This window comes from Geosmithia morbida (genome assembly GCF_012550715.1).
Source record: "Geosmithia morbida isolate 1262 chromosome Unknown scaffold_11, whole genome shotgun sequence".
Taxonomy (NCBI): domain Eukaryota; kingdom Fungi; phylum Ascomycota; class Sordariomycetes; order Hypocreales; family Bionectriaceae; genus Geosmithia; species Geosmithia morbida.
Window position 1 is genome coordinate 165,779 of NW_023336198.1, and position 18,148 is coordinate 183,926.

Here is an 18,148-nt window from a genome sequence, read left to right on the forward strand (position 1 = left end):
TACGGAGTTAGTGCCGTTCGTACGGTTTTGGTCCCTGACACCCAGGTACGGCTTCTGATCCAATCCAGGCACACGGGTAACCGCATCATCCGCTACGCGCTTGGCTCCTGTCCGATGTTTAGTGTAGGGGTCAGGGCGCAGGGTTCAAGGGGGTTGGTCGGTCGGCCGGCCCCATCGCGATCGGTTGAGTGCTAGTCAGGCCTGGTGCTAGTACAGGAAGGCACCTCTCATGTGTATATAAGACGATGCCTCACCCGCTCTTCATCGACTTCTTCTCCTTCCCTCCTCAGCCTCAACATCTCCAGCAGCATTCACTTCTCGCTTCTTCTAAGCCTCTCTTTCTCTTTTCCGAGCTTCAGCTCTTTCATTCTCTACACTTCATTGATTGAAGTTCCTTCTTTTACAAACACAATCCGCTAGTCGGCCTTTACAGCTTTCTTCATCCATCTCTTTTTCCCACTTTCGAAAGAAGAAAAAACGATCATCACTCCTTCTCTTATCCATTCCTATATACACACACGTCTTGAAGACGAAACATCACATCCGAAAACAAACGAGAAAAAAAAAACCCACCCAACACTTTCAAAATGTCTTCCACCACTCGCACCCTTGCCACCGCCCTCTTCGGCGCCGCCACCGTTGCCGCTCACGGTTACGTCTCCAACATTGTCATCAACGGAGTCAACTACCCCGGCTACGATGTCACCAAGATCCCCTACATGAGCGAGAGCGAGAAGCCCGACCTGATTGCCTGGAGCTCCGGCGCCACCGACCTCGGCTTCGTCGCCCCCGACGCTTACACGTCCGGCGACATCATCTGCCACAAGAACAGCACCAACGCCGCCGGCTTCGCCGAGGTGGCCGCCGGTGACTCCATCTTCCTGCAGTGGAACACCTGGCCCGAGTCCCACAAGGGCCCCGTCATCGACTACCTCGCCAGCTGCGAGGGTGACTGCAGCACCGTCGACAAGGCGTCCCTCAAGTTCTTCAAGATCGACCAGGTCGGCCTCGTCGACGGCACCAGCGTGCCCGGCATCTACGGCTCCGACGAGCTCCTCGACAACAGCAACGGCTGGTTGGTCCAGATCCCCGCCGACGTCGCCCCCGGCAACTACGTCCTCCGCCACGAGCTCATCGCCCTCCACTCCGCCGGCACCGAGGGTGGCGCCCAGAACTACCCCCAGTGCTTCAGCCTCAAGGTCACCGGCTCCGGCTCCGAGTCCCCCGCCGGCACCCTCGGCACCGAGCTCTACACCTCCACCGAGGATGGCATCGTCTTCAACATCTACCAGTCCGTCGCCAGCTACCCCGTCCCCGGACCCACCGTCATCGCCGGCGCCTCCGCCGTCGCCCAGTCCACCTCGGCCATCCAGTCCACCGGTGCTGCCACCGTCGGTGCTGCCGCTGTCGAGACTAGCCCTGCCGCCGTCGCCACCTCGGCCGCCGCCTCCTCTGCCGCCGCCACCACCGAGGCTGCCACCTCCGAGGCTACCTCCGTCCAGGCCGTTGCTTCTGAGACTGCCGCCGCCACCACCACTGCCGCCGCTGCCGAGCCCACTAGCACCAAGACCAGCTGCCGCAAGAAGCGTGCTGCCCGTGCTCTCAGGGCTCGCTCTGTCAAGGCTTAGATCATGCTCTGACCTGACAGTCCAGAAACATTGGTCTCTGAAAAGGGGGAGGAAGTGAAATGAGTCATTCTGGAAGTGACTTGGCTTGGACTTGTCTTTGATATAGTCCGATTTTTTTTCCCTATGTGTTTGTGCGTCTTACCTTCTGCTGTATCATATGGGCCTCAGATATTCTCTGCTCTCCTCAGGATAGCTGAGGGGACATTGTTGGCATCGCTTTTTTTCGATTCTTTAGGGGGAGGTTTTATAGTTGCGTTTATTGAAAAGTGTTTGCTGCTGCACATATCCTTTCACTTGATGTCCTCTTACGTGGTGAATGCTTCTCCCGATCACCGGCCTTGGCTCCAGAGTTCAACATGAGTAGCACCGACATCTTCCGTACTTGTTAAACATGTAAAAGAAGGAATGGCTATCCCACCTTGTCAGCGCGGGGAAAAGGTCTACATGCACTCCCAGTCTCCCACTGAGAGAGTAATATTCAACAGTTTTATCCCTCTTCTCCGAATGACGTGCTCCGTCAATAGAATGGCAAACGGCCAGATTCGGGAATTCCCACTTCATTTTATATGGCATCATGAGGAAACCTCCTCTTCTGTCTGTGTCCCCCCTCCCCGAACGGACAAATGATCTCTTGATGCTCTCGTTGGCCGCCTTATCGTTTCCCAGTCCTTTTCGTGTCGAGGCCCCACCATGTCGCCATCAAGACCGAAACGTAGCAGCCACATTGATGCTTGGTAATAATCAATACCGTTGCCGACAATCGGACACCGTCGGACACTATCATCAAACCCCTCCTCAACATCGTCAGTCTCAACCCTCGAAGCAGAGATCTACTCGGATTTTTTTTTTTTTTTTTTTAAAAAAAAAGAACCCCCAAGATAAAACACAGTCAGTCTTGAATCGCCAACTGTCATCAGCTACACCTCCACTGTCAGCCATCTCCCGACACTGAAGGGCCAACCGAGACGATGACGGAAGACGTCGGCACTAACCCGACCCTACGAGGCCACAAGCTCCTCCTGCTCGTCCCCTTTGAGATCCCCCAGTCGTGGATCGACCACCTAAACTCCAGATTCCCCCATCTCAGCGTCGTATCCAAGGTCACGGATTTCCAGCACCAGGACCCCGACGATGCTCTCCCCGAGGGTGTCAAGTGGGAGGATGTCACTGTTCTCGTCACAGGAAGCACCATCCCGCACATCGGACAGGCTCCCCGCCTCAAGGTCGTCCAGCTTCTCAGTGCGGGATCCAACCATGTACTTGGCAGGCCTCTCTTCCAAGACGACCCCAAGGTGGCTCTCTGTACCGCCAATGGCGTACACGGGTAAGCATTCATCGACGCGATGTCTTCATCTCCTCTCCCCTTTCGGACCCTGACGGGCATCAGACCACAGATAGCCGAGTGGATCATCACGACATACCTGCTGCACCAGCACAACAGTGAGCGCCCTCCCTTCTTATACGTCCCTCTGCATCGTCATCGCCATATCTGATCACGCACTAGTCGCCCACTATCTTGACCTGCAGAAGCAGCAGACCTGGGCCCCGGGAGACCATCTGCCCCAGGACACCGTCAGCAGCCGAGTGTAAGTCAGCCTGTATCTCGTAGCATCTCACCACCTCTGACGAGGTATCAGTGGAATCCTCGGCTACGGCGCCATCGGCCGTCAGGTCGCTCGCGTAGCCAAGGCGATGGGCATCGACGTCCACGCCTACACCCTCCACCCCAAGAACACGCCCGAGGAGCGCCGCGACGACACGTACACCCCCCCGGGGCTCGGCGACGTCGAGGGCAACCTCCCCTCCAGGTGGTTCTCCGGCGGCTCGAAGGAGGACCTGCACACCTTTCTGTCCTCCGGGCTGGATCTGCTCGTCGTCGCTGTGCCGCTCACGGCCAAGACGACCCATCTCATCGGCCGCGAGGAATTCGAAGCTCTCTCGGCCAAGAAGACGTTCGTCACCAACATCGCCCGCGGGCCCGTGGTCCACACCGACTCGCTCATCGATGCGCTCGACAAGGGTGTCATCAGGGGTGCTGCCCTCGACGTGACCGACCCGGAACCCCTTCCCGACGGCCACCCGCTGTGGAGTGCCAAGAACGTCATCATCACGCCGCACATCAGTGGGAGGTCGTCGGCCTACCAGCACAGGATCCAGGATATTCTCGAGCTGAACCTCTCACGTCTGAGCGAGGACAGGCCATTTGTCAACCGGGTCAATCTTGGCCAAGGGTATTAGTGTAATCAGAACGGCTAATTATCTGTTGTCGGTTGGGCATTATTCGTCATAGAGGGTTGGTATGATTGCAATACAGAGAAGTTGCTTTTGTCAGTTGCGTCCATCTCTGTACGGATGTTGAAGAACAGTGCGCGCACTCTTGAACTGAAATTTATTGTCCCCTGCACTGTCTGTCTATGCTACCTACTATTAGAGGAGTTTTGCAAAAAAAAAAAAAAAAAAAAAAAAAAAAAGAGAAACCAAAAAGAGGGAACATATAAAGTAGAGCAGATATCCAGATAACAGAAAAAAGACCAAAAAGAAGGGTCTGGCCGGGGATTGAACCCGGGACCNGGTCTGGCCGGGGATTGAACCCGGGACCTCTCGCAAATGTGCTTGGGGTGCTATCCCTAAGCGAGAATCATACCACTAGACCACCAGACCACAGCCAATTATTCTTGGACGGAAGTGTGGCTCCGGAAATGTGTACATATGCTGTGGATCAGATGCTGAACTAGTAGCTGGAGATGAATAGGAACCCTCCGACACTGGCCCACATACTCCGAACTAGCTAACTAGCTATACCGTTCTCGTTCTTTCAGTTCAAGCCAAGAACTGAGATAGAAAAAGCCACTGGGGTCTGTCCTATTCGCTAGTTTGTTTCACCAGTTCCCGCAATACTGCGCCTCGCAATGGGACCGGTTGTTTTGCAATAGGATCCACAACTCTCCTCTCGACTTTCAAGGGTTCCACGAGTTCCAAGAGTTCCCCCAAGAGGGGCCCCCAGAGGGAGAAACGCGAGGTCCTTATGTGTGTTGCCCGTATTCTCCGCTGCTGGGGGCGGGGGCGCGCATCTTTCGACGTGCACTTTTGTGCCTTGGCTTTCTCGTCCAACAAGCCGACCCGGTTATCGCTCCCTCGTCGGTTCCCTGGAGATCCGTGGACTTGGTAAATGGCGTCGAGTGTTGTTTGATCCAAGCCACCGCTAGTGATCCGTACGTCCCGCGGGATCGTCAACGTAGAACCCCACCTTGGGCAGAATTGATTGACACGGCCGTCTCATCATTCGCGTAGATGTGATGTGATGCATGCTGTCGAGAACAGGGAGGCCGATCAACCCCCGCCATCGTCGGCCACCAGCAGAGGCTGCCGTTCAGCGTCGACATCCTGCCCGGCCGTGGCCACGCCTCCTCGCTCGCGAAACTGTATGTATCCGGTAAACGTGCCGAGCCAGATGGAACCGAGGTAGGTGAGCGTCCACTCGAGCAGTCCAGCGCGTCCGTTGTAATCGGTAAGGAGGAATACGAGAAAGGCCATGCCGACGCCGGCGATGCAGGCGACGAGGATATTATTAGCAATGCACCTAAAGATCCCGCAGCGAGCAAGAGATTAGCCTTTTCCCCTCTCTTCTTCTTATTCTTTTACTGCATGTCATGACATGTCATGGGGATGACGATGTTGTGCATATTTCTGCTTGCCAAGACTTCCTTTCTCTTCCCTTGTCTTGTCCCTCATCCTGAACGAAAGAAAAGAAAGGGAAGATGGAGTGAAAAAGGGAGGGAAGGCAGACCGACCACTTCCTCAGACCAGGGAACCTTGCAGCGCGCCACGTCTCGTCCCACCAAACCGCCTCGGTGGCAACTGAGCTGACGGCCAGACCGCCAAAGGTGCCGGCAAGAAGCCAGAGATGCTTCTGATGTTCTTCAAAGGTATCGAACACGCTCAGGAGGAGCAGGCACGTCCCCGCCGCGAGACCAGACACCGTGGCCACCCCGCTCAGGGTCTTCCGCCAAGGCGCATCGTCGACGAGCCCGTAGAAGCTGGGGGCGTATCGGACGTGGTGCACGGCGTAGACGGTGCCGACGAAGCATACGGCCGTCACGGAACACCCGACGACGAAGACGGGTTTGAACTGGAAGGCGGCAATGTCGCTGATGAAGGGCACGGTCGGATTCGCCTGCCCCGGGTAGCGCGGACGGCCGAGCCAGAGCCAGCGCACCAGCAGGGCCGTCAGCGTGCCGAACCACGAGACCGATGCCAGCGCGGGGAAGTAGTGCAGACGACGGGAGGCGTGGCGGTAGAAGACGCCTACCTGGAGGGGTGAGACGGTGTCGGTCGTCGAGCTGGTGGATGCCGTTGTGACGTCCATCGTCGGCTGCCGTTATGCCATGAGGCAAGGAAGTGTACAGACTACGAGTGGCCGGTTGGAGAGAGAAGATGCCGACCAGTCATGACGTAGTTGGAGGTATCGCAGGTAAGGGGGAGGGGGGCGGGGTGTCTGCGTCGTGTCAGATACGGGGGAGGGGCAGAGAGATGTGCGACTACCGGTACACTAACACGTCGTACATGAGTATTGATCAGAGTAGAGATAGGCACGTGATTCTTCTCCATGTCAGTTGTCAAGATGCCTATTCTCTCAGCTCAGCGCTCCATTGTCCCTCGTCCTTCTGTCTCTTTCCACTTGTCCTTGCACCCTCACTGTCCCCTGTACCTGTCCATCCTTGCATTGCACTCACTCATCCTTGTACTTGTCCATCCATTCCCCCAGTACGGTGCAGCAGACAAGTTTAATATAGTGTTTGCGTTGAGTCCCGCTGACGCTGTGACGCTGTCTCGCGGCACTCTCCGCAAGTCCGGTCCGCACCCCTATTAGCCTCTATACCGGTCCGTTCCCGAGATGCCTCGTTCTGTAGAAGTCAATACTTTACCAGCTGTACTGTCCTAGCTCCCTTTCCGGGAAGCGGGGCGTAACGACAAAACACACAATACTGTTGGTAGTATAGGTAGAGAGTACTGTAGGTACGGACCAGTCGTATGTACACATGTACACAGTTTCGCTGGTCAACCTTGGACTGGCCTTGTACGGGTAGAGTTGTCAGGCGCTGCCTTGAAACGGATGGCTGCATATGCATTCATTCACTCGTCCCCGGTCATGCTTGAATCAGGGTTGAAGGAAACTGGGCGGTCTGTACAGACTACGGCTGGCTGGCTGCGCTGCCGTCGTCTGACGCGCTCTCCCTACTGCTCTCCCTACTGCTCTCCCTGCTACCTTCCCACAACACCACTCATGCAGGTGATGCCATTCTTGTCAACGTCGACAAGCCATTCTTGCCCACCGACATCAACCCCCGGTCTCGTCTCCCGTGTGACGACGTGGTACGTCTCGCCGGCATACACTGGTGCCGCGGCCCTGTAGCTGATCTGGCCGGGCGTCGCCCTCCCTCGGCCGTGCACGTCTCTCCAGTAGTCGAGAATGCTGATCAGGTTGAGAGGTCCGTGGACCACCAGCCCGGCGTGGCCCTCGACGTTGCGTGCCCAGTCCTCGCTCAGGTGAATCTTGTGCCCGTTAAAGGTGAGTGCCGAGAAGCGAAAGAGCCCGACCGACGACCAGCACAGCTCGCGGCGTGGGAACCCGTCGCCGTCCTGGTCAATGTCTCTGACCCGCGACGGCGCTCTCGTGCCCCGTTCGATCCGAGCAGGCGGCGGCTCCACCGACCGGCTGGCGTCCAGTGCCGGACGGAAAACCCATGAACGTCTATCGACGAGGGCCAGCCCCCGTGCCGTCCAGAATTCCTTTTCCAGCTCGACCAAGATCATCTCGCCGGCGGACCGGCTCTTCTTGCGAGTGGCACTCACCAGCCTCGTCCTCTCCTCGGCCTCGTCCCCCACCCTCAGCTGCGTGCTGTTGCTGCTCTGGCCATCGGCTGAACCGGGCCATCTCATCACGCCGCCGGCCCACATCCTCCGGTTGAATGGCGAGGGAGCGTTGAACGTCTCGTCTGTGCCGTCCATCCCCAGCTCAGTCTCCAACCCACCGGGTGTGAAGTAGACGAGGTGGTACCCGGGGGGCACTAGCGTTCCAGGGGGCGGTGGCGAATCTGTCACGTCCAGCATCTTGTCAATCGCATGCTCCTCGTAGCCGACGCCCCCATCTGAGCTCAGATGCCGACGGCCGAGGGTCAAGGCCAGCTTCTGCAGTTGGTTGCCGTCAATCAGCTGTCTCCTGCTGACGATCCTGCCGCCAAATTCCTTCATCAGCTCATCGGCGGCGTCCTCTGCCGTACGCTGAAACCGCGGCGTAACCGGGGCCGTGAATGTGCGCCAGGTGCACGCTGCATGCCGGCCAATGTGACGGCGGGCGGCGGGGCGAGTGCTGGCTGTCAGCGATGCCATTTTTACGAGTAACATGGTCGGTGTTACTACTAGTGTGCTCCGACAAGTTGCGTCGGGGGGGTTTTTTTTCTTGCCGCCTTCTTTCTCCTGAGATTGAGGTAGTAATATATATGTGTGTGTGTATGTGTGTGTGTGTGAGCGAGTGAGTGTGTGTGTGAGCGAGTGAGTGTGTGAGTGAGTGAGTAGTGTGTGCGTCGATCGAGATCATCCGCATGACAATGTCAATGCCATGTTGTTCAAGTAACCGTCGTAGTACTCGAATCAATGTCTTGTATGGTACGGTATCCTCGTACTCGTCCTCAGTATGTAGTAGGCGACTTACCCCGTCGGCAAACTTGCCACTCGTCCCCACGGGACGTCAACGCCCACGAGTAACCGAAGACGGCGAGTACCGTACTCCTTATACTCCTCGAGTCCCCTCATACACACATGTACGTACGGGGAACAGTACACCACTTTATCGATATGTATAATACCTCTATCCGGGCTCGGGGAGTATCAACACCCGAACAACCCACCCCATGAGCCATATTAGTCGGACCTGCTACAGCGTCGCAAGCCCCGTGATCTGCGTCGGGACGAGAGCCCGCGTCTTGTCCAGCTGCGTGCTGCCCGTAGCACTCGCGTCTTCGATTCATTTTGGGCCTGCGTGCTGTGGCGCACAACCACAATCACCGCAATCATCTTTGGCTTCAGCGCTCCACTGCGCCCACCTGGACACACCCTTGTCTTCTCGTTGGCCTGCTCCTCCCTCCCTCACCTAACTCTGAGAGAGGGCTGTCTGAGAGGGAGAGAGTGTGTGTGCTCTGCTCTGTGCTCTGCGTTCTATGTGTTGTGTGCTAAGGTGTGGATCATCAGTTCGTAACACGCGCCCCGTTGAACTCTGTACGGGCGCCCAAGTAAGGATAGAGAATGAGAGCTGGAGAGAAAATGAGAAAAAAAAAAAAATAAACAGAACATGGTCGTGGCGCTGGGGGAGAGCAGAGGAAATGCGCCAAAAGTCCATCCGGTCGCACTCGATCCTTCCCAGGTGAAATTCGGCATCGGGATGGCCTCGAAACAGATGGTCCTTTGCTGTCGAGATCTGGAATCCGTACCCGTACCTGTACGAGTATCCGTATTGATACATGTACAGACAGGTTTTTTTTTAAAAAAAAACTTGAATGCTCGTACAGATCCACGGAGGATTGGTTGAGCCCCCCAATTCACGCATGAGGACCGCAGGACCGAAGAGCCACACGACCACAAGATGGTGAAGGGACGGTAGGACAGAGATGAAGGATGTGTCGATGAATCAATCGATACCTGGTGACTGGATAACCGAATGTAGGCCGTAAAGTACATCTCCTGAACCTCCTCATGGTGGTTTTTGGAGCTGCACATGGGTTCGTTCTAGAACTCATTAATTAAGCCACAATCTGAACGGCGGAAACTGTTTCATGTTATTCTCTTTTTCCTCATCTCTTATATTCCCCCCACCCTCCCCCTTTGGCTGCTCTCTTTACCTCTTCCAGTCTTGTGCCGATTGAAATACGACGACGTACTCGACGTACTCGACGTACTCGACGTACTCGACGTACTCGACGTACCCGACGTACTCGTATGGCCCGGTGCGCTCCAAAAGTTCGTTCCTTCTCGGGTTTATCAGGGTTAAACACCCGACACATGGTTCTGCCCGCGCTTGTGATAGCTGTCTCTCGCATTCCAGAGGTCATGGAAGTCCTTGTCGAAACGTCTTGCGACCGAAGTGTTTCCTCGTCATCATCAACATCTCTAGACACTTCTCCAAACATTTCTCTCGAAACTCTTCTCTGAGAAACACATCTCTAGAACACGCCAACAAGAGACTGTCAAGGGTCAGTAACAAAGTCATCAAAAGTCATCACACTGTATACCCTCTTCTTCGTATACCCTTCTTCCCGTATACCCCTCGTTTCTTCGTCTTACCGACACCCCGTGCACAAAATCGACGCGACACCTCCCCCACTTCGTTTCCCCCTCTCCGGAGAGCTTTTTTTTTTTTTGCCTGCGCGTGGTTCTGCCGTGACACGACGATTGATTGAGCCAGGGCACAGCTGTAACTGGGTGCCGCAACGCTTGACCCTCCCATCTCCCTGCCAAGGTAATCGGCGACCAGGGCAGGATACGAAGGAGAGAGAGAGAGAGAGAGAGAGAGAGAGAGGGGGGGAGAGAGAGAGAGACCCCTGCTGACGGTTAAAGAGGTCGCCAAGCGTCGCATGCACACACTTCTTGCACCCCACCCGACGAACACAGATTTACTCACAACCCCTCAACGAGCGACATCTCCAGATTCCCGAACATCCAAACTTCTCGTAATCACTGCGTCGAGACAACTGCGAGACACAAAAGAAGCCACGAGTGCGCCGCCTTCCATCTCACCAACTCTCCCTCACACACACATTCCATCTCCAGGCCGCACCCTTCTCCCTGTTCCAAGCCGCTCCCCGCAACAGAGCCACCATCTTCTCTTCCTTCGTCCCTCCAAGGACGGCCACAGACGGCCGGGCGCATGCGATTGATTTGCCGCGCTTAGATCTGGCACAACACCACCCCGGGAACCACTCGTGAGTATTATTGCCTTCCATCTCCCCTGTCCGTGCCATCCCTGTTCCCTCCATTTCTCCTTCTTCTTTATCTTTTTCTCTGTCGCTTTCTGGGGACTTGGCACCGGCACTGGCGCGCGCGAAATGCTGATCGTCACGTGTCGTCATCCCGCGGAGGCAGAGAGAGGCAGCGCCTCCCAAGACAACAAACCGCTGCGCTTGCGGCTCGCTGTTCGATGCCGTCACCCGCCGCACCACTCGACTTGCAGCCAAACGGGCTGTATGTCGTCCTGTCCATACCTCGGACGAGACCCCCGCCACCACATTCTCCGACACCGACCGAATCCAATGGAGACGAGTTCGAATGGGGACTTTACTGGTCCAGGTCGCCGCGCGTCGGCCAGAGTTTTCGATACAAGGAGCGGGACGGTATATGGCAGTATGAGCAGGTCAGGATACCCAGCGCTGACAAGCCGTCTCGGGTCCCGGTCGAAGACAGCGATCGTATCGTCCTCGCCCTCCACATCGAAAACATGGCCGAGGACATGGAGAGCATGCTGGGCGAGACCCTCAGCCCCAGGCGCTTCCACCACAGCCTGTCTACCCGCTCCGTATCGTCGTCAAATGGCCGTAGGCATCGCTCGACCAGCTCAGACCCCCTCGAGGGCAAGGGCCGGAGCCGGCACTGGCTGGGTCACGCCCTCGTCGTCCTCAACGAAGCCGGATTCATAGGCCTGAAGGAGGGAACGCCCGGCGTCGGTCTGGTTGAGCGGGAGGCCTTGCACAAGGCTAGGGCGAATATATCGTCCACACCGATCAAGCGCACCGTCTCAAAGACAAACCACGCCATCTTTGACAGCAACGGCATCCGACAGGTATAGAACGGAGGACCGAGATGAAAAGTACCAGCCGTCGATATATGGAAGGGGGGTTGCTGATCAGCATGTGTGCTCGCTCGAGACAATGACTGCCCCCTTTGTCGCCTGCTATGTCGCCATGGCAGGCCTGGATTTGGCCCCGCGACGACTTGACATCTTCAAGATGACCAAAGAAGGCGTCTCTGGCTCGTCGGATTCGGTCCCCAGACATCAACTTGCACGACGAGGCCTCCCACTTACCTTGCTGCGACCCCGACAAAATATAATAAAGGCCACCTGAAGGCCACCTGAAGAAGGAGTAACGAACAAAGAAAGACATACAAGAGGACAGCAGGTATTCTCACCAGCTGTATGCAGAGGAGAGCATAGCGCTGTCTGCATAAGCATGCCCACGGGCGAATGCACCGAGCACAACGAGAATATCGACCAGCTGAAATATGTTCCATCGACACCGAAAAGACCGAAGAAGAGGATTGGCACAGGCTGTCGATGCTGTGCCTGGCCGCTTGCCTAGACAAACACAACTCTGCCTGAAAAACGATTGGCGGATCGACAGTAGCCGGGGACAGTAATGCACTCTGAGAGACGGGACCTGACGGTATAACAGCACTCGGCGGATGGACTGCGAATGCGGCCACGATTGTGATTTCGATAGAACGCATCTCACAGGTCGAGGAACCCTAGGAGAGAAAATAAAAATAAAAAGAGGACAGCCAGAGAGGCGATTTCGTGTGGCTATCAACTGGGGTACGAAAGAGCCTAAGAGGATGACGATACATTCTCCGCCCTGGGGCTTGGCATCACTATACTAAGGCAGAGCTGCCACAAATACAAGAGGCAAGAAAGAGCATCTGGCTCTCTCCTTCCCTCCAATATGCCTGAGCTCCTTCCGCATCCGCGGACAGGCGGCATCACCAGCTGATGCATAAATATTATATACGGATCTTGCCTATCACACGTTTTTGCACGATGAAAAAAAAACTAAAAAACTAAAAAACTAAAAAAATACATAAGATACGAGTATGATGACTTCACGTTTGTATCCGTACTGACAATTCTTCAAAAAGTTGATATTGAAGTACATACGCTATATTACTAGTATGGCATCGATTGATGACCACACCTGCTCCCTCCCTTTCTCTGCCGCGGCAGCAGCCAACCCGTCACGGCGTCAGAGCTCGCTCTGCTGATACTGCAGAGGGGCCATTGCCGATGCCCTTCCGTCCAAGCTCACTCCGACCATCCAGCTCATGGTAAGACGGGACGTCGCCCTCCATCTCTCGGGGGATATGCTGGCTAGCCACCGGTAGCTCCTGATAAGTCTGGGGGATAACGATGGGAGACTTAAACGTGTCGCCGAGCATCATGGGGATGCTAGGGTCGATCTCCCAGCTCTCCATCTGCCTTCTCCGGCACCAGAGGAAGAAAGCTGCTGCACTGGCGATGGCCACGCCACCCAGGGTCCCGCCGATAGCACCACCCAGCATAGCCGAGCTGGTCTTCTTGTGAGCGTCAGGACCATCGTCTGACGTGCCGTTGCCACTGTTGAGTATCTTGCCGGAGCATTCTTCGGCGGCGTCTTCGGACACGATGCTGACGAGCTTGGATGAGGAAGTCGGGTTAGCTTTCCACAGGGAGAAACTGCCGTTTTCGTGGTCGACGTCGAGGTATGCTGCCGTCGAGAAAGACCTGCCGAGAGTGAATGGTCCGTCCGACCCTCCCATGTCGTTGATGAGGAGCACACGCTTCGAGTCGTCCACGGCGCGGTCTCCCTCGCGGGTGATCTCTACACCGGGCACCATGTATTGGGAGTTGGGTACTCTGACCTCGGGCCCCATGTCGAACCTGAATGTGAAAGGGCCCAGACCTGAAGGAGAGGAAGAATCGACGACCTACAAGTCATCCTCGAGATAGACGTGGCCATCCCAACCAAGGTCGTAGGAGATATTGGAGGGCCTAGCATCGGTAGTCTCCTCGGATGATGAGAAGACATCACCGGGAGCCTCGGGGAGGAGCTGTCTCTGAGGCACGATGCATACCGAGAGTGGTTCAGCCGTGGAATAGATAGTGTCGTCGCTACCGTCGTGGCTGTTGAGGATGATTTCGGATATGTTGACCTTCGTGCCCGTCCAGCAACCCGATCTGTTCTCGTAGTCGTCGTAGTCGAGCGGCATGGTGTACCTGTCGCCAATCATCCTTTCCGAGTCGCATCCGCCCACCACGATGGAGCCGTCAATGTCATCGTCGGCGTACTCCCGGCCCCAGTACATGGACCATGAGCGAGATGCGACAAGGCCGGCATTGCGCATGGAGTTCAGATACGTCGAGTTGGGCCCCAGGCCCAGCGCATGCGGGGGACGCCGAACGAGAAGGCCTCTAGGGGGTTCTCGCCGTTGAGGGCGAGGGTGTCCGTGACGCTTAGGCTGGTAGAGAGGAGATTGGGGATGCCAGGCTCAGATCCGTTATACGACGCCTCGATGGGGGCACCTCCGACAGACGGAAGATCCGAGACCTTGCGGTATGTCTTGAGCCGCCCTCGTCAGACAGGTGGCCTCGACGGATGTCGCATATCAAGTCGTTCCAGATGACTGTCCCGTCGCAGTATCCCTGGCTGTCGTATATCCAAGTGCTAGTCAGCTCTCTAGGGAGGCGAGGCCTCATTAGCTCGATTGCCTGATAATAGTATGCAGCGCACGGGAGGCTTCCTACGGCCAAGGAAGCATGACGATACCCTGATCAGGGTCCCACAAGGCACCCGGGATGCCTCCCATGAGAGAGTTCCGGTAGTCCTTGAGGACTCGTGTAAGTCTGGTGGGTAGGGAAACGGGAACTCCTCTGCACATGGCTTTTTCACCTCCCACGACGGATGCCACAAGGAAGGACCACAGTCCCAAGGAAGCGTGCATCCTACCCATCTGGCTATTATTGCAGACACAGCATCTAACGGTACTCGGAGATGAGGAGCAGTGGTAGTGGTGGTATATAGAGATGCACAGACGGAGAAGAGGAATAGCAAGTCGCAAGGCAATAATGATACGGAGAAGAGAAACGATGCATGGACAGCCGGGCTCGGCCATTACCGCATATGGCCAGTCCATCCTACGCTGTACGAGTCCGATACGTGCATGTCGGGACCAGCATCGGTGGGTGGTGTTGCATCTGTCGGCTGGCTGGACAGTAGCCCCGAGACGAGATTGCAGCAGCTCGCTCTTTTTTTCCCCTAGCATGCTGTGTGAACTTCTGGCGGTGGGTACTCCCAGGTGATATGACATGGATATATCATGGATACATCATCAGTTCCGAGACGGCTGAGATGCATGAGGACCAGGGCAAAACCTCGTGTACTTGTATATGAAAAGGCAAAAGACACATGTGTGATTGGCAACCTGTTGGCCCAAGACGTTTTGGGGCTGACATGTCGGTCCTTTCCCGGGGTGGTTAGTCCAATGGTAAAACTCATGCTACGATATTATGATATCAGGCTTACTTCGATGTTCATGATGCCCTGGTGGTCTGATTGACAACTTTTCATAACCCTGTCAGGATTCTCCTGAATCCTACGGGAACCCACAGGCTGCCGCGAGCCTGGGGTGCTTCTTGGTCCGGTAATCATTCCCGTATCCCCCCCCCCCTCCCGCACTCGTACTCGCAGGGGACCATGGAGCCGCTTGTGTACTGGTACATAGTACAGGGTGCATTACATATTACCGAGTAACGGGGATAATGCAGTTGAGCGCCGACGTGTAGATTCGATTACGGCGTATTCCAGGCAGATACGAGCAATATCAATAAGGTACGTACTCGGCAGTACGAGCAGTTACGTGTAACAACGCCCGTACACGACGTACTCGTACACGGTAATACGGAGGAGTACAGGTACGGAGTACAGGTAATACGGGGTAATGATAATCTGTACAGATTGCATGCATGTGGGTTCTTTCCCCAGCTCCCACTGGAGTTGCAGGGTGTCGTGCTCGTCCTTGACTTTCCTAAAAGCCTGGTGCGTCGCCGGGATGGAGGAGGGAGGGTGGCATCGCCGTCGCCATCTCTTCCCCAAATCGTCCTCCATCCACTCTCTCCCAGGCCCTCAATAGCCAGGCCTGGATGGGAGCTTCACCATGCCGTCCAAGAGAGGGACGCGTCTGATCTTGCTGACAGCATGTGCGCTGCTCGTGCTGTTCTGCATCGACCCGTTCCGCCATGCGCACACGAAGCCACATTTCGTCGCCAGCACCGTCAACTGGGCCACGGTCCGCGAATACCACCCGGCCGGTCGGATCAAACAGCTGCCCCGGGGCAAGCCGCGTCCGATCGCTCCCGTCCAGGCGCCAGCCAGCGCCTTCGAGAGCCCCACGAGAGCCGATCCTCGTCGCGACGAGGTCCTCAAGGTCTTCAAGCGGAGCTACAGAGCCTACAAGGAGCATGCGTGGATGCGTGACGAGCTGGCCCCGTTGTCGGGCCGCGGGAAGGACACGTTTGGTGGGTGGGCAGCGACGCTTGTCGACTCGCTCGATACGCTTTGGATCATGAACCTCAAGACGGAATTCTATGAAGCTAGTGCTGCCCTCGCCCAGATTGACTGGGCCAAGACGCCCGATGGCGCCGCGAACCTCTTCGAGACGACTATCCGGCACCTGGGTGGCCTGCTGGCCGCGTACGACTTGAGCGGCGAGGACGCTCTGCTCAGGAAGGCTGTCGAGCTCGGTGAGATGCTCTACAAGGGGTTCGACACGCCTAACCGTCTCCCCGGATTTTGGCTCAATTACGAGGAGGCGAGGAACGGTAAGCAGGTTGCCGGCGTCAACGACCCCTCGGCATCGCCCGCGTCACTGTGCCTCGAGTTCACGCGCCTCTCGCAGATTACCGGAGACTGGAAATATTACGATGCCACCGACCGTGTAATCAGGTTCCTCCAGCGCGTCCAGTATGACTCCAGGCTGCCGGGAATGTGGCCTAGGACCATCAACTTCCGGCAGGAGAAGGTGACCGAGAGCCGCTTCACCCTCGGCGCGCTCGCTGACTCCCTATACGAGTACCTGCCCAAGATGCACGCCTTGACAGGCGGCCTGGATGACACGTACGAGAAGCTGTACTACGGGGCCTCCGAGACGGCCATCAAGCATCTGCTCTTCCGCCCCATGCTTCCCGGTGGGGACGACATCCTGTTCACGGGTGACGTCAAGGTGAGCTCGACGGGTGACATCGACAAGATCCCGGAAGGCCAGCATCTCAGCTGCTTTGCCGGCGGCATGTTTGGCCTGGGTGGCAAGCTGTTTGACAAGCCCGATCACGTCGACGTCGGCGATCGTCTTGCCCGTGGTTGCGGCTGGGCGTACGGTCAATTCCCCACGGGTGTCATGCCCGAGATCTTCAACCTCCTGGCCTGCGAGTCGATCAGCGGCTGTGCCTGGGACGAGGACAGATGGCTCAGGAATGGGGATACGGCTCTCAACAGGGGCTGGGTCAATGCCCGCGACGCGCGATACCTCCTGCGGCCGGAGGCCATCGAGAGCATCTTCCTCCTGTATCGTATGACGGCTTCGGAGGATCTGAGGGACATCGCATGGGACATGTTCCAGGGCATCGTCCGGTCGACCAAGACGGATATAGCCCATGCTGCTATCCGCAAGGTTACCGAGATGGGCTCGCCGCAAAAGGAAGATTCCATGGAGGTGAGCTCCATCCTCCCTCGTTCTCTCTTCTCTCGTCCCTCACGGAACGACGTGCTGACGATAGCCACAGAGTTTCTGGCTGGCCGAGACGCTCAAATACTTCTATCTCATATTCTCCCCGATAGATCTGGTCAGTCTGGACGAGTACGTGCTCAACACGGAGGCGCACCCATTCAGGCGACCAGAATGATAGTGCCAACACCCTCATAGAGTACGGGTGCGAATAGATGAGCAGATGGAGAGTATACATCCTGCGCCCGGCCGAACCTGGGCTTGAAATAGAGCACCGATACAGGTTCTATCAATTGCATGTTTCATGCCCGCCAACGTGGCGACGAGCACGATACCGTCCGATGACACGTCGCTCTGCTTGCATGCATGTGCTCGTAGTAGTGTGTTCTCCCAGCTCAGCGATCGGCCGCATACGAGTACACCGGCAAGTCGGCGACCAAGCCGGTGTTCGTGATTGAGCATCGCTTCCGGTCAGCAGAGTATCACGAGAGAAGTGAGAATGAACGTGTGCAGTATTGACTGCACATCCATGCATTCAACTTCGGAATGCCTTCCTTCACCGGGAACAAACGACGCCCGGCGCCAGCATATAATGATACTGCAGCTTCAACCCGGGCTTATACGGTAATAATACCAGATACTGCAGTGCGGCATTTTCCAATCTACCGACGCCTAGAGCCGATCGGCAACCTGAAGTGTTTGCCGAACCATTGAGAGGGGCTGATGGCTCTTCAACAAGACAATGTCCAACACACACGACTGGTTCAAAAAAGAACCGTACTCGTCGTCATTCATTCTGTAAGATGTGATCGATCAGGGAGCAATTGTATCACTTCATATAATCTTCTCTTCAGGGGTCTTGATGGACTGTGGTCCTGTTTTGGGGAATGAGAACAGCCATGCAGGCCATAATATATTATCGAGCGCGTGCAAGATGCAAGCCTATACGCAGAATAGCACTGTACCATCTCAGCACCAGGATATGATGAATTTCGATCCTGCAC

The 18,148-nt window shown here is 56.2% G+C and overlaps 7 protein-coding genes across 7 annotated transcripts; 4 read left to right on the forward strand and 3 right to left on the reverse strand.

Annotated features, from left to right (window-relative positions):
• Positions 1–587: 587 nt before the first annotated feature.
• Positions 588–1,628, forward strand: GMORB2_1837 (glycoside hydrolase family 61 protein; the record flags this gene model as incomplete). Its single annotated transcript, XM_035463818.1, has 1 exon — positions 588–1,628. The coding sequence occupies one exon, from the start codon at positions 588–590 to the stop codon at positions 1,626–1,628; it is 1,041 nt and encodes a 346-aa protein (XP_035320082.1).
• Positions 1,629–2,596: 968 nt separating this feature from the next.
• Positions 2,597–3,866, forward strand: GMORB2_1838 (Phosphoglycerate dehydrogenase or related dehydrogenase; the record flags this gene model as incomplete). Its single annotated transcript, XM_035463819.1, has 4 exons — positions 2,597–2,952; positions 3,016–3,068; positions 3,133–3,214; positions 3,266–3,866. The coding sequence occupies 4 exons, from the start codon at positions 2,597–2,599 to the stop codon at positions 3,864–3,866; spliced, it is 1,092 nt and encodes a 363-aa protein (XP_035320083.1).
• A 1,092-nt stretch (positions 3,867–4,958) lies between these two features.
• Positions 4,959–5,994, reverse strand: GMORB2_1839 (uncharacterized protein; the record flags this gene model as incomplete). The annotated part of the gene is made up of 2 exons (XM_035463820.1): positions 4,959–5,208; positions 5,420–5,994. 2 exons carry the CDS (start codon positions 5,992–5,994, stop codon positions 4,959–4,961), a joined length of 825 nt encoding a protein of 274 aa, XP_035320084.1.
• Positions 5,995–6,890: 896 nt separating this feature from the next.
• Positions 6,891–8,018, reverse strand: GMORB2_1840 (uncharacterized protein; the record flags this gene model as incomplete). The annotated part of the gene is made up of 1 exon (XM_035463821.1): positions 6,891–8,018. One exon carries the CDS (start codon positions 8,016–8,018, stop codon positions 6,891–6,893), a length of 1,128 nt encoding a protein of 375 aa, XP_035320085.1.
• A 1,665-nt stretch (positions 8,019–9,683) lies between these two features.
• Positions 9,684–11,463, forward strand: GMORB2_1841 (uncharacterized protein; the record flags this gene model as incomplete). The annotated part of the gene is made up of 2 exons (XM_035463822.1): positions 9,684–9,775; positions 10,968–11,463. 2 exons carry the CDS (start codon positions 9,684–9,686, stop codon positions 11,461–11,463), a joined length of 588 nt encoding a protein of 195 aa, XP_035320086.1.
• A 1,160-nt stretch (positions 11,464–12,623) lies between these two features.
• Positions 12,624–14,303, reverse strand: GMORB2_1842 (uncharacterized protein; the record flags this gene model as incomplete). The annotated part of the gene is made up of 4 exons (XM_035463823.1): positions 12,624–13,281; positions 13,357–13,834; positions 13,929–14,101; positions 14,170–14,303. The coding sequence occupies 4 exons, from the start codon at positions 14,301–14,303 to the stop codon at positions 12,624–12,626; spliced, it is 1,443 nt and encodes a 480-aa protein (XP_035320087.1).
• A 1,275-nt stretch (positions 14,304–15,578) lies between these two features.
• GMORB2_1843 (mannosyl-oligosaccharide alpha-1,2-mannosidase) lies at positions 15,579–17,322 on the forward strand (the record flags this gene model as incomplete). Its single annotated transcript, XM_035463824.1, has 2 exons — positions 15,579–17,132; positions 17,203–17,322. 2 exons carry the CDS (start codon positions 15,579–15,581, stop codon positions 17,320–17,322), a joined length of 1,674 nt encoding a protein of 557 aa, XP_035320088.1.
• Between the last annotated feature and the right edge of the window lie 826 nt (positions 17,323–18,148).